General features: G+C 45.4%; 1 protein-coding gene across 1 annotated transcript in view; it reads right to left on the reverse strand.

Moving 5' to 3' along the window:
- LOC307228782 (protein sidekick-1-like) overlaps positions 1 to 15,962 on the reverse strand; it is a gene marked incomplete at its 3' end in the record, with an annotated part of 283,713 nt that extends 267,751 nt beyond the window's left edge. Inside the window, exon 1 of the mRNA XM_079998576.1 lies at positions 15,863 to 15,962. Within this exon, the coding sequence (XP_079854702.1) occupies positions 15,863 to 15,878 (16 nt within the window). The 5' untranslated portion in view covers positions 15,879 to 15,962. The remainder of the gene's footprint in view (positions 1 to 15,862) is intronic.
- Positions 15,963 to 16,253: the final 291 nt, after the last annotated feature.

The following is a 16,253-nucleotide window of genomic DNA, read 5'->3' on the forward strand; positions in this document are numbered from 1 at the left end:
AGAGAGACAGAGAGAGATAGAGGAGGTGGAGAAGTTGAGGCAGTACTGTGCAGCGATGAAGTTGGTGGATGATAATCAGTTAGATGAGGTTTCTAATTTCACTGCCTTGTTACAACATGATTAAGCAAATCTCCATGTCCGCTTGCACTCTTTGACACTGATGAGGGAGAAGGGTCTCGTGTGCGCTTGTCTGTGTGTGTGTGTGTGTGTGTGTGTGTGTGTGTGTGTGTGTGTGTGTGTGTGTACTTGTTTTTGCTACTTGGTGGGGACTTGAACCTGATTGCACACCAAACCCGTGGGGACCTCATGTGCGGTGAGGACCTGAGTCCAGGTCCCCAGAGGCACAACCATTGCCAATGATAGAAAACACCATTTTAACATGCTTGGCAATGTTTCCCTAAAAATCACTATAGGTCCCTGTTGGGTCAGTTTCACCAGATTTAAAGTGTGTGTGTGTATCTCTGTGTGTGCGGATTGCACCCCTAGTGGTCATTGCTAGAAAAACTGTGTGTGAACTGTGCGTGCACCTGACATATCAGGTCCCCACCATACCCACCACGCCCCCACCCACGCCCACACCTAAGCCGCCTCCCAGAGATCATAGAAGACCTGAAGAACTTACTGGAAGTTTTAAGAACTGTGTGTGTACCTGACATACCAGGTCCCCACCGCACCAACCCCTCCCCCACCTCCAAGAGATCATAGAAGACCTGACAAACTTACTGGAAGTTTTAAGAACTGTGTGTGCACCTGACATTCCAGGTCCCCACCGCACCAACCCCTCCCCCACCTCCAAGAGATCATAGAAGACCTGAAGAACTTACTGGAAGTTTTAAGAACTGTGTGTGCACCTGACATACCAGGTCCCCACCGCACCAACCCCTCCCCCACCTCCAAGAGATCATAGAAGACCTGAAGAACTTACTGGAAGTTTTAAGAACTGTGTGTGCACCTGACATTCCAGGTCCCCACCGCACCAACCCCTCCCCCACCTCCAAGAGATCATAGAAGACCTGAAGAACTTACTGGAAGTTTTAAGAACTGTGTGTGCACCTGACATACCAGGTCCCCACCGCACCAACCCCTCCCCCACCTCCAAGAGATCATAGAAGACCTGAAGAACTTACTGGAAGTTTTAAGAACTGTGTGTGCACCTGACATACCAGGTCCCCACCGCACCAACCCCTCCCCCACCTCCAAGAGATCATAGAAGACCTGAAGAACTTACTGGAAGTTTTAAGAACTGTGTGTGCACCTGACATTCCAGGTCCCCACCGCACCAACCCCTCCCCCACCTCCAAGAGCTCATAGAAGACCTGACAAACTTACTGGAAGTTTTAAGAACTGTGTGTGTACCTGACATACCAGGTCCCCACCGCACCAACCCCTCCCCCACCTCCAAGAGCTCATAGAAGACCTGACAAACTTACTGGAAGTTTTAAGAACTGTGTGTGTACCTGACATACCAGGTCCCCACCGCACCAACCCCTCCCCCACCTCCAAGAGCTCATAGAAGACCTGACAAACTTACTGGAAGTTTTAAGAACTGTGTGTGTACCTGACATACCAGGTCCCCACCGCACACAAATTGTAATAACACTATACACCATGTTTCTCACTGAAATTATTATTATTATTATTATTATTATTATTATTGAATATATAATATTGGTGAAATCATCACAGTGCAGATATTTTGGCACATAGAAATGTGAGATTAACACAGTCACACAGTGGGGCCGCCATTTTAGTTTATAAAAAACTTTGGATTGGACCAATGGATTGGACGGGACAGGGTTAATTGGAGAGCAGAACGGACATACAGACATTGCGATTGAGCCAGGACACATGTGCCGTTGAAATCAGATGATGGAGCATCATGGAAAAAATAAGGTAAGAATGGCATCATGCCCCGTATATGTCATGATATATATTTTAAATACTGGCTATTTTAGTTTTACTGTCTTGAGATATATGTCAATTATGAAGATTATGCATGTTCCTTCTACTTCAGGTAGATTTAGGTGACAAAGAAGGCTACTTTTATGTAGGCCTAAATGCCAAATAGCTAGGCTTTTGATTTCTGGTGTAATTAGTCAGAATTAGCTACAATATTCCATGATTTCGTTTAAATTGGACTTGGATGTTTTCACATGAGGAGCTTTATTCCAAAACGCGATAAACGCCACATTAAAAAAAAGAGTTTTTCATGCCATTTTGCTGTGTACTGAACCTATTCACTGCTCCATCAATGTTAAATGCCAAGTCGCTATATTTCCTTGTTTAGAAGGTACCGCGAGATGCGTTTTTTTTTCGTCCATCCGCGACAAGCGCCGAACGTATTTTTAGCCTAAATGCGATATATCCACCTCGCGTGTGAGGCCAAAGGTTCACTTTGAAGCAGGATACGGATGATGTTTTCATCTCTAAGGGGGTCTCCCTATCTCGTGAAAAAGTTGGCGCACCGCGCACATAGCCTTAAGCCCAACACACACCTCCCGCGCAGCGCAGCGCCAAAAAGAACGCTCCCATTATTTCCGACGTACTAGCCCACACACGCTGCGCCTTGACGCGCCGCCCCGCTAAGCTTCACGCCACTGTTCTATTCCCTAGCGTCGCCGCGCGTGAAAAAGCGCTTTTTTTAAAGCTATTTTGTACATCCTGGCTTGATACAAGGTCCTGTACATATGGAGATTGTTGATACAGTAGATGAATAATTCCACAATGCAAAATGAATGAGCAATGACAGTAAATAAAGTGACTAAACCGCAAACAAAGTGCCCGACAGGACATAAGTAACGATGAATTAATGTGACGATCATGGGCATCAGGGCCATATGTGTAGTCATGTTGTGGTTATGTTTTGAAAGCAGCAGATCAACAAACATAGTCGGTATAGGCAACCATACCGTTAACCAGTTGTTTTATGACCACATATATGGCCCTGATGCCCATGATGAGCAAGCGATACCTCAGTTATTACATTATTGTCTCAGTAATTACATGTTCAAAGGATTTTTTTAATACAAGGCCAATAATATAATAAGTTACTACATTATTGGCAAAAAGGTATTGGCTTGATTACATTTAAATTATTACATAATTGGCAGTTATGACATTATTGGCCGTTATTAAGTTATTGGTTGCTACAGTCCCTGATATCATATGTTGCATGTTCTCTTGTTAAAAAACAAAAACATTATGTAAACCATCAATGGATTTACAGCATTGTTGTTCGGACTGGGCCAACAAACCATTTTAACAGGATCAATTGAATATTAACAAAATATGTGGGTCTAGTTAAAAAATTGAATTTTCCTTAAAACTATTCAAATGGATTCATAGCGTTTTGGAAAAGAGCTCCTCAATGAATAGCTAATAGTTAACTATAGAGATTTATTTTAAATGTATTGACCATTCACACAACGACACACATGCTTTGAATGAAAATGCTAACTTAAGGTCGCTCGAAAGCACATGGGAAGTTATCTTTACTCACAAGCTTTACGCACGTCTTCTCGTTGTCAATGAAACTTTTATCCCATTGCTTCCTTGTAGTTCAAACACGATGACTGTCTGTCATGTTGTCTTTATGTGTAACCTACATACAATGGTTACTTTTTCTTTACATCTTCAATAGATCAAATAAAAGCACGATTAATAGAGGCCTGAGCAAGGTAGCCAAAGAAAGGTTTATACGTCGCATTGAAGTACTCAGGCGACATCATGATGAATGCAGCAGGAGACATTCACGACTGAAGGTGATGCATTTTAGCCAGTTCCATGTCACGCTTTCATTTCAGTAGCTTGTTAAGAAAACATTTACAAAATCTGGTGGATTAAATTAAACATAAATATCCATATCAAATCTAATGTTTCATGCATTACACATTTGTTTAAGCAGAACTATGTATTTCATGTACTTAACACTTGTGTAGCATGCAGAGTAAAGTGAATATAAAGGATTTGTATAACTACATTTACGTTTCAAACTTATTTCAGGCAAAGGAAAGTCCAGAGCAATCAAGGTTTGACACCATGACACCTCCGCAGGACCAAGACGCTGAAGCCCCACCTCCAAATGATGAAGCCGCCTTTGCTAATGTGAGTTCAGATCTGAATTCTTATGTTTATTTGTGAATGATTTTCTTACCTTTTTCAAACTACTTTTACTCTTTATTAATGATGTTAATTGATGTCAGTTTGTTAAAGCAATTAGCTTAACACAAGTAGTAATATTTCAAATTCAATTTCCTTGCAAGTTGAGAATGATGATGGTACATTAATTTATTTTAAGAGGGTATGTAGTCACAATTGGAACAGGCTGGAAGAAAATAAGTACTTGATATTGGTTGTCTCTTTCCAGGACACAGACAGTGACGCGGATACCGACATTCTGGAATTGCAAGTTTCTTCTTCATCCTCGGGAGCCCAAGACGTTCCAGAGCTAGAGAGGACTGAGAGTGTATTTGTAAGTGTCAGTCTCCCTCTCCCCTTCTCTCTCTATTCCTCTCTCTCCTCTCTCCCTCCCTCCCTCTGTCTCACTCCCTCTCTCTCTCTCTCTCTCTCTCTCTCTCTCTCTCTCTCTCTCTCTCTCTCCCTCTCTCTCCATCGCTCTCCCTCTGTCCCTCTCTCTGTCTCTCTGTCCCTCTCCCTCTCTCAGGTGATTTGTTTAACTGTATTGTTCTTTGTAGCTTGCTATGGTTATAAGCATTTAAACAGCAGGTTTTTAACAGATGCTGCATGTGTTTCATTGTACATTTTCTGTAGGCTTGTTTGGATGTTTAGGAACTTAAACTGAACCCTACATATATCAACTTTTATTGTTTTTAAACTGAAGCCATTTTTTTATTTACAGCTTACCAGAAAATTATTACAGATCAGTTCAGCTTCAGCTAGCAGCACTGAAAACAGCGATGACGATTTTGTGCCAAATTCAGAAGAATCAGACTGTTCCGAAGAATCTCAAGAGGGAAAAAGCAGACATCTGTCGTGGACCAGTCTCTCATCTCCCAATGTGACCTTAGACAGCAGCGATGCTAATTCATCTTCCATGAATGCAGCCCAACAGTCTTCCTCTCCTGAAGATAAGGAGACATCAACTCAGCAAGTAAAATATGACAGCAGTGATGTTTTGGTAATGAAATTGAAGAAGACTGCATATGGCCAAAGGGTGTATAACAAAAAGCATTATTGCTTTTCCTGCTACAAACCATTCAACAAAATGGCAAGGCACTTGGCCCAAATGCATAAGGATGAGGTTGAGGTAGCAAAAGCACTTTCTTTTCCAAAGGGGTCTAAAGAAAGAAAGGTTATTCTAGATCTTTTGAGGAATAAAGGGAACCGTGAGCACAACATACAGGTTCTGAAGGCAGGCAAAGGTGTATTGGTGCCACGTCAACAAACAGCTGCCAACCATGTGGACGTGAAGGACTACATGCATTGTTTACATTGCCAAGGACTGTTCCGACGAAAGTCTCTTTGGAGGCATATGCAAAGGTGTAATTTGGCCAAGAAGTGCCAGCTCACAAAGCCAGGCAGATCTCGAGTTCAAGCACTCTGCGCATATGCACAGCCCGTCCCTGAAGGTGTAAGTAAGAAGTTATGGAAGCTCATTAGTGACATGAAGCAAGACGAAATAACACAGGCAGTTAAAAGTGATGTGTGTATCATCAAATTTGGAGAACATTTATGCAACAAAATGGGCAGTGACAAAACAAAGCATGAATATATCAGAACTAAAATGCGTGAGGCTGGAAGGCTGTTGGTAAGTGCAAAGAAAACGGGAAAGCTTCTTAGTATCAATGACTTTTTCACGCCCTCAAACTTCAATCGTGTCGTTCAGGCTGTTAAAGATACAGCAGGATTCCAAGAAGATGAAGAGGTCTACACAATCCCCTCTTTGGCATTGAAACTGGGCCACACCCTCAAGAGAATGGCTGATATTGCTGAATGTGAGGCAATGATGGCAGGAGAGGAAGACAACATCAAAAATGTGAAGCGGTTCAGGGAATTGTACACAACTAAATGGAACGAATGTGTGTCAGCATCAGCCCTGAAAACACTTAGGGAAGCAAAGTGGAACTGCCCAGAACTTCTCCCTTTCACAGAGGATGTCAAAAAAATGCATGTGCATCTCAACAAGAAGATTAAACTCTATCAAGAAAAAATCAAATTTGAAAAAACTCAAAAGAACTGGTCAAAGCTTGCCCAAGCGACATTATGTGATTTAATTCTGTTCAATCGCCGGAGGCCTGGAGAAGTTTCAAAAATGAAGTTGAACACCTATCTTCTTCGAAACACGTCTGTCGTGCATTCTGATGTTGCTGATGCCTTATCAGAAGTTGAGAAAAAGCTCTGTCAGCATTTTCAGCGGATTGAGATCAGGGGCAAGAGAGACCGAAAGGTCCCAATACTCCTGACTCCAGGCATGCTAGATTCCATGGATCTACTTGTGAAGACTCGTCAAACATGTGGTGTACTGGATGAAAACATTTTTTTTTTTTCAACGCCCATGACTGAGAACTCATACTACCATGGCACATCTTGCATCAGGAAAGTTGCCCAGGAGTGTGGGGCCAAATATCCAAAGGCTCTGTCATGTACAAAGCTGAGGAAACATGTGGCTACCGTCTCAAAAGTACTGAATCTAAAGGACACTGAGATGGACCAGTTGGCAGATTTTATGGGACATGACATCCGAGTACACAGAAAGTTTTACAGGTTGCCTGAAGGGACACTGCAGCTAGCCAAAATCAGCAAGGTGCTGTTAGCCCTTGAACAGGGAAGAGTTGCAGAATTCAAGGGTAAAAATCTTGAAGAGATCAACCTTGAGCCTAATGGTAAGACACAAGACATTGCAGTTGTTATTATACCCTATTCACAGCTGTTTAGTACAGCTACAAGTAAAACAAGTAAAGCATGCATTTTCTCCACATTGCAGAGAAGGTAGATTTAGGCAGTAACTTGTCTGAAAGTGAAGATGAGAGTGAGAATGAGACGCCACAGCCAAGGAAGCGACACCAGTCTCCTACAACATCTACAGGTAAAGTTATCTGTGGAAAATTCACACATTGCAATTCTAGGCCTAATTGAAACTGTCTTGTTCCTGCAGACTTACAAGTATACCATTGTTTATGTGTGTCTTTCAGATGAATCTTTGGACAGTCAGTCTTCAAGGATGAGTGAAAGGCCACAGCCAAAGAAGCGACGCCAATCCCCTTCAACTGCTACAGGTAATGTAGTGGCTTGAGGATGAACTTGCCTGCTTCATCATTAAAAGTACCCTGGAAATCCAGAGTTCTCACAAGAGCACAATTTGAATTTGCTCAGCGGGTCACTCTGGGAACGAGCAATATACTCACTCCCCGATTGCCCAAACCCAGAACATTAACCAATCACATCGGTGTATCTGATATAGGCGGGCCAAAAGCGTTGCTGTTTTACCGATCGTATATGGCAAGTCTTATCTATTGGTTAGCTCCACTGGTCTGGATATGTCACCCCTTGTATTCTTCTGATTGGTCATAGTGTAATCCAATTGCGGGCAGTGATATTTTCAAACGCATGCTTGGCTCCGCCCCTCGAGTTGGGCCATTTTCATTACTCGTTGCCAGACCCTACAGCTTTCTAGATATAGGTCTGGATTTCCAGGCTACATTGAAAGCTTAATTGTATTAAATCTCCCTCATATTGTTCCTCTGTTTAGTTGACTAAAACAATATTGTGCAACCTATGTGTAGTATCAATAGGCTGCTGTTGCTACATGTGTTGTATGCTTTTATTTTTTTATATTTATGTTTTGTGTTTGGTGTGCCAAAAATCAAGTGTTTCTTTTGATTTGATTTTCAGAGGAACTTCCAAATAGCCGGATGTATACAAAAGGAAGAAAGATGCCTTCAAAGTCAGGTAAAGAGTGAAAATCGTTGAACTGAGAACTTGCATGCGTCGGTATAGTAATGAACTGTAAGATCTTTTAGTAGAATTTTGGCCAAATGTTTATGTGATGCTTTCTGATGCCTAAAACAAAGAAAACTAAGAATTTATCTAAAGTTAACATATTATTTGTCATACAATGCTTACTTACCTTTGCACTTGATGAACAGGTGCTGAATCTGTCACACATAATCTGAAAATGACATTCACTAAGTCCCACAGTGTCTACATCTGTAATCACGCACCTGAAATTGTAGGTCTCCAGAGTTAGTTGGTTAACTTATCTTGGTATTAAATGCAGGCCAGCTTTACCATAACAGACAATGCTCAAGCACAGTGTTTCTCAAACTATGGGCCGCAGACCGGCGCCAGTCCGCAACGAGGTGCACACTGGTCCACAGAGCAAAGAAAGGACAAATATATGTTTCAGGCTACAAATCTAAAAGCCATTATGAAAATCAAAAAATAGGGGAATGACCTTTATGGTTTACTGAATTGGTTGGCTACTTCCCACAGAATCTGCCAAATAATATGTATGATTCTTTTACATACTGTATAGGCTATATCAAATTGCTTTATATTTCCAATGGGGGGTGGGGGTTTGACGAGAGTGAGACGATGTCAAGGTGGGCCCTGTGACGATAAATTCTGACATGACCGGGCCCCAGGCCCGAAAAGATTGAGAAACCCTGCTCTTGCATACAATGTTTGTATAGCATATACTCTAAATGTTTAAACGATGAGAAAAATAACCATTTAAAAATTTGGGGCTAAATGTTGTGATTTTAGGTGTGTCAACAGCCCCAAAAAGAAAGTGGACAGAAGAAGAGGTGAAGGCGGTTGAGGACAAACTCTTGGAATGCATCACATCTGGCAGGGTACCAGGGAAAAGGCAATGTGAAGACTGCATCAGGTCAGCTCCTTTAGTTCTCAACAATAGAACCTGGCAAGCAGTGAAGTTCTACGTCAAGAACCGAATAACATCATACCAGAGGACATTTGGTAAAAGACAATGAATGTAATGGTCTGTATTAAGTCAGCATGTCTGAAGACTGGTGAAGAGACCTTGAGACTGTGTCTGTTAAATTGTTTCTGTCAATATTCTTTGCATATGTGTTTATGGGGATGATAAAGGCCGGTATCAATGTTCAAGGATTTAAAACATCGTCACAGATAAGTGCTTTGGTTGAGATTATGTGCTATATTTCCCAAGTGTGTAATTCCAAAAGTTTATTCAACAATTATAGCAGTAAAAGATGCTTCCTAAAGGAGGATGACCGCTACTAAAAGCAACCACACAAACCTGGTGAAACCCATGGGCCCTGTGTTCAGGGCTAGGCCTGTGTTCAGGGCTAGGCCTGTGCACGGGGCTAGGCCTGTGTTCAGGGCTGTGTTCAGGGTTAGGCCTGTTTTCAGGGCTGTACTAGGCCTGTGTTCAGGGCTGTACTAGGCCTGTGTTCAGGGCTGGGCTAGGCCTGTGTTCAGGGCTGTGTTCAGGGTTAGGCCTGTTTTCAGGGCTGTACTAGGCCTGTGTTCAGGGCTAGGCCAGGCCTGTGTTCAGGGTTAGGCCTGTTTTCAGGGCTGTACTAGGCCTGTGTTCAGGGCTAGGCCAGGCCTGTGTTCAGGGTTAGGCCTGTTTTCAGGGCTGTACTAGGCCTGTGTTCAGGGCTGGGCTAGGCCTGTGTTCAGGGCTGTACTAGGCCTGTGTTCAGGGCTAGCAGGGGACTGTACAGTGATGGGAGGGAGAGGGAGAAACACATTCAACAGGCCCAGTGGCGCGTGCAGAGATGGCCAGGCTGGCTTGGTGGCATACATGTTGCCCGGGGCAACGGCGAACGAGCTAAGATGCTAGCTGATCTCATTACAGTGGCCTGGATGACGGCCAGCGCTGTGTTCTTCTCCCTCGGACCCGAGGTCACTAAGAACCCCCACACATGATCTGGGGGGGGCAGCACGCCCGATGCTACCGTTAGCTCCATGTAGCCATGCACCGCTACGTACGCAGAGATATTGAGGAGCATCACAGCGTTCTGGTTCTACTCCTCTGGTCTGGAGGACACATGTCAATAGAGTGGGGAGGAGAGGAGGGCGATAGAGGAGAGGAGGGCGATAGAGGAGAGGAGGGAGAAAGAGGAGGGAGGAGGGAGATGGAGGAGGGAGGAGGGAGATGGAGGAGGGAGATGGAGGAGGGAGGAGGGAGATGGAGGAGGGAGATGAAGGAGGAGGGAGATGAGGGAGGAGGAGAGAGAGGAGAGGAGTGAGATAGAGGGTGGAGGGAGATAGAGGAGGGAGGAGAGAGAGGAGGGAGGAGAGAGAGGAGAGAGAGGAGAGGAGGGAGGAGAGAGAGGAGAGAGAGGAGAGGAGTGAGATAGAGAGGAGAGGAGGGAGGAGAGGAGAGAGGAGAGGAGGGAGGAGAGGAGGGAAATAGAGAGGAGAGGAGGGAAATAGAGAGGAGAGGAGGGAGGAGAGGAGGGAGGAGAGGAGAGAGGAGAGGAGGGAGGAGAGGAGGGAGGAGATAGAGGAGGGAGGAGAGAGAGGAGAGAAGTGAGATAGAGGAGAGGAGGGAAATAGAAAGGAGAGGAGGGAAATAGAGAGGAGAGGAGGGAGATAGAGAGGAGAGGAGGGAGATAGAGGAGGGAGAGAGGAGAGGAGGGAGATAGAGGAGGGAGGGAGATCGAGGAGAGGAGGGAGTCAGGGGGGAGGAGAGAGATAGAGGAGGGAGAGGAGAAGAGGAGTAGAGGGAGTCAGAGGGGGGAGGAGAGAGAGATCAGCAGGGAGTGACGGGTGAGAGGTCAGCAGGGGAGGAGAGAACGAGAGATAAGAGGTAGTGCAAAAAAGCCTAATATAGCCTCATATGTGTGTATATGCATGCATGGAAATGGACAGCTTTTGATTTCTTGAGCATGTTTATGTCTCATTAATAAAAAAAATAACAATATATATATATATATATATATATATATATATATATATATATATATATATATATATATATATATATGAATTAGAGGTGAGTCAAGGTTTGGTTTTTGTTCGGGTTTCTAAAGAGTATATTTGTTAATATTTTTATACTATTGTATATCTTTGTGTAAAAAGATGTTAAATGAAAAATAAAGATTGCCGAATTGAACAAGTAGGCTGATAAAGAGCAGTATTCTCCCACCTAATGATTTATTTTAGTGTTGCAATGCATTATTATAGAGGTCACTAAGAACCCCCACACATGATCTGGGGGGGGCAGCACGCCCGATGCTACCGTTAGCTCCATGTAGCCATGCACCGCTACGTACGCAGAGATATTGAGGAGCATCACAGCGTTCTGGTTCTACTCCTCTGGTCTGGAGGACACATGTCAATAGAGTGGGGAGGAGAGGAGGGCGATAGAGGAGAGGAGGGCGATAGAGGAGAGGAGGGAGAAAGAGGAGGGAGGAGGGAGATGGAGGAGGGAGGAGGGAGATGGAGGAGGGAGATGGAGGAGGGAGGAGGGAGATGGAGGAGGGAGATGAAGGAGGAGGGAGATGAGGGAGGAGGAGAGAGAGGAGAGGAGTGAGATAGAGGGTGGAGGGAGATAGAGGAGGGAGGAGAGAGAGGAGGGAGGAGAGAGAGGAGAGAGAGGAGAGGAGGGAGGAGAGAGAGGAGAGAGAGGAGAGGAGTGAGATAGAGAGGAGAGGAGAGAGGAGAGGAGAGAGGAGAGGAGGGAGGAGAGGAGGGAAATAGAGAGGAGAGGAGGGAAATAGAGAGGAGAGGAGGGAGGAGAGGAGGGAGGAGAGGAGAGAGGAGAGGAGGGAGGAGAGGAGGGAGGAGATAGAGGAGGGAGGAGAGAGAGGAGAGAAGTGAGATAGAGGAGAGGAGGGAAATAGAAAGGAGAGGAGGGAAATAGAGAGGAGAGGAGGGAGGAGAGAGGAGAGGAGGGAGGAGAGAGGAGAGGAGGGAGGAGAGGAGGGAGGAGAGAGAGGAGGGAGGAGAGAGAGGAGGGAGGAGAGAGGAGAGGAGGGAGATAGAGAGGAGAGGAGGGAGATAGAGGAGGGAGAGAGGAGAGGAGGGAGATAGAGGAGGGAGGGAGATCGAGGAGAGGAGGGAGTCAGGGGGGAGGAGAGAGATAGAGGAGGGAGAGGAGAAGAGGAGTAGAGGGAGTCAGAGGGGGGAGGAGAGAGAGATCAGCAGGGAGTGACGGGTGAGAGGTCAGCAGGGGAGGAGAGAACGAGAGATAAGAGGTAGTGCAAAAAAGCCTAATATAGCCTCATATGTGTGTATATGCATGCATGGAAATGGACAGCTTTTGATTTCTTGAGCATGTTTATGTCTCATTAATAAAAAAAATAACAATATATATATATATATATATATATATATATATATGAATTAGAGGTGAGTCAAGGTTTGGTTTTTGTTCGGGTTTCTAAAGAGTATATTTGTTAATATTTTTATACTATTGTATATCTTTGTGTAAAAAGATGTTAAATGAAAAATAAAGATTGCCGAATTGAACAAGTAGGCTGATAAAGAGCAGTATTCTCCCACCTAATGATTTATTTTAGTGTTGCAATGCATTATTATAGAGGTAGCCACAAACACCTGCTGACATGTATATGAATTTGTTTATTTAAAGATTTTGAGGTGAGGTCCCCATTAGTCACCTTTGAAACAAACACATGTTGTCACATTGCTCATTTAAATATTTTGAGGTGAGGTCCCCATTGGTAACCTTTGAAACACGCATATTAACACACAAATTTGCATATGAAAACATTACGTCACAGGTCCCCTCGAGGGTCTTCTACCTGACGGGGTCCCCCAGCAGTTGGTAAATGTCAGGTCAGTCTTCTGAGGGTTAGACTGAAGTTTTCAAGTGATGGCTGTTATAACAGCTGCACATGGAGTGTGGATCAGTTTCTGCCTTGTATGTAGACCACTCAGAAAGGGTGGTTCCCACCAGGCTACAATTTGTCATGTGTCCCCACCTAGTAGCAAAAACAGGTATGTGTGTGTGTGTGTGTGTGTGTGTGTGTGTGTGTCTGTCTGTCTGTCTGTCTGTCTGTATGTCTGTCTGTCCATATATAACTGCTACTTTCAGGTTTCACCAGAACACTCAGAAGCCTCTCAGCCTAAAGCCCCACGTCCGATTGTCCAATCAGTGACTTTGGTTCTATCCAGCGCTTCTCAACAGTCCAGCCGCTCCATCCTATCAGTACTAATCACACTTGTAAATCTACTCTAAGTGGGTCAGTCTACTGCATAGAGACCCGGTCTCATAAGGCACTTTCAAACTTATGATATGAAAACAAAATTAGACTAAGGATGAACTTTTTACCTGCTGATGCAACTTCTTGCGTTAAGTAATAACTTATACCAAATACAGATCTGTTCCAATCAATATGTTTTACTGAACAATGTAGACTTAGACTCTGAGTTTGGGATCATATGAACATAATGATTGAACGCTTTGCATTAATCAAGTGATGGTGGAGTCGCTGCATCCGGTGGTGCAAAATCAGGCTGTTGGGGGGAGCAGGAGAATAGCTTCTGAATAGGAAAGGTAATGAGGGAGAGGTGAGCTGATGTAGAGGGGGGGGGACAGAAGGAGGGTAGAGACAGTAAAATGCTGCCGTCACTTAAACTCTAAAATGAAAGATCGATGAGCTTATTTAAATGTGCTCCCCGGGACGGGAGCTGGCTCGTATAAAGCCCCGCATTTATGAGGAGGGGTGTGGGCATCGATTGACTGAGAGGAAGAGAAAGGAAGACAGAAAGAGGGTTGGGAAGGTGGGGAGGGCACAGGAAGAGGGAGCGAGCGAGAGGTGGGGAGAGATCAGCAGGATCAAGCTTTGCTCATGAATTTCATCCCTTTTCCCGCTAAAGTAAAATGTCACAGTAAATGTGTGTGTGTGTGTGTGTGGGGGGGGGGGGGGGGGGGGGGGGTCGGACAATTTACGCCTGGACAATTTACAGCCTTCGATTGGCCACTGCCACAGTTGATCAAATCAACCCCCCCCCCCCCCCCCCCCCATCTACCAACACTCACCCATAAATACACACATAAGACATACATGCTACTTCCGCTTCGCCTCTGACCCAGTGTCCACTGCCACAATCATAGGCCTAAACACACATGCATGCACACAAACAAACACAGCGCTGAAAAGTGTGTGTGTGTGTGTGTGTGTGTGTGTGTGTGTGTGTATGTGTGTGTCTGTGTGTGTGTTTGTACAGCCACCTGGAAGGAGCTTGAAGCAGAGACCTTGACATTTGAGAGGGAGGACAGGGCTGACTATGCAGCCACATCATCTTTCCCTGCCTCCACCTCCTCTAAGCATTGAGGTTGACTGGAGGAGGGAGAGAGGGAGCCAAATGTTTTAAGGAGTGAGAAGGGAGAGAAAGAGGAGAGGAGCACAAGTGTTTTCATGCACGCAAACACACTCACGGACACACGCACAGAGGTGTTGTCGTCACACCGTCGGCATCGATTGAACTGCAGGCTGCAGCTTTCTGAGTGACAAGCTGTGAGCCAGGCTTCCCCTCGCTCTCTAGCCCCAGCCCTCACTCTTCCCCGTCTCTCCACCCTTCTTTTTCTCTCCTTCATAGCACCTCCGCCCTCTTCACACCCATCATTCCCACCCTTCTACCCTAGTCTCTCCCTCCTCATGCACCACTCCTCAACTCCTCCATATTGCCCCTTCAGCCTCCCTTCTGCGCTATAGCCTGTGTTGCCATGTGCACACACACACACACACACACACACACACACACACACACACACACACACACACACACACACACACATACACACACACACACACACACACACACACTTGCACACCATCCTAAGCCCTACCCTACATAACTACTTGTCTCAGATTCACATTCTGCCCGGTGCGCCATCTGTGACCCAGAGAAAACTGTGTGTCGACACCAGTCTGACCTTTTCCGTGCTTTTGTCTTGCCGGTCTGACAAAAGCCTGTGGGGTACATATGTGCAAAGACACACACACACACACACACACACACACACACACACACACACACACACACACACACACACACCCACGATATGCACAGACGCTCTCTAAGATAGATTTTCTTTCTCTCTGTTTCCTATAAATACACAATCAAAAAAAGGTTCAGAAAAATGCAGTCAACGTGGCAGTCAACAGGCTCCAGCAACAGGACCGATGAGGGATCAATATCTCATCATATTCACCCTCTTTCTTGTTGTTGTGTACCACAGATAAATAAACACACACCAACCACAGGTTACACATTGATCTGGGCAGCTGGCAACACAACAGGGTAAATACCAGACTAAGAGGAGGTGAGTTTAATTAATACTCTTTGTCTGTATGTGTGTGTGTGTGTGTGCGTGTGTGTGTGTGTGTGTGTGTGTGTGTGTGTGTGCGCGCGTGTGTTTCTTTGTCAAATCAAATGCTGTTATTAAGAAGGTCATCACTGAGAAAGAGGATTATCAATGCTGAGACTGTAACCCTCCCACACCCGCCCCCAGCACACACACCACCCAGCACCTCAATTCCATCTCCTATACATCATCAACAACAACAACGTTTACATAAAAGGCTTATATGATTGTAACCCAAACAACCCCTAACACCCCCCTCGCTCTCGCTTTTAGACAATCATTAATTTAATTTCCCTCAAATCCAAGACAAAAGGATTAACCCCCCCCCCTCCATTTATTTGAACAATCGGGTCAAGAGTAACCAGACAGACAAACTGCTGTTTGTTGGAATAAATAACATTTTCTGTTGAGTTTGGGAAGTCGTCATCTTCTTAGCCCCCTGTAAACCCTGGTTCCAGTGACAAATGTCACCACATGCACCGACACTTATGGCTACTGAACACCTACGAAAGGATCCAACAGACGCCAATTCCTTACTATATATCCCAGTCTTTAGGATACACACAGGGCTCCTACCTTGGGCATGCAACATGTGGCAGCTGCCGGAGATGAACAGCAGGAGAAGGAGATGCAGACACCGGCTCCAGGTCCAAGACCGGGTGCAGGTCTGTCTCGCCCCGGTGCCCATCGAACTCTTCCCGCGGCCCACGGAGCAGCCGGCGCAACTTATTCCCGTTCGTATGAGAGCCGCGCGTCCGGCGGGGTCTGGAAGGTCAGTGTCTGTGGTCCGGCGCGCTTTCCGACTCCCCCCCCCTCCGTCGAGGTTGCTGACACCGGCTTCGGCGGCGGTGGACCCGGTTTCCTCGCGGCGGACGGAGAAGCAGAGGCCGGCGGAGGTGAGATCCCCGCTCCCCCGAGACGCCCCGTTGGGGCACTCCTCTCCAGCGGACGCCTGGTCTCCAGGTGC

This window comes from Zeus faber (assembly GCF_960531495.2).
Source record: "Zeus faber genome assembly, chromosome: 4".
NCBI lineage: Eukaryota > Metazoa > Chordata > Actinopteri > Zeiformes > Zeidae > Zeus > Zeus faber.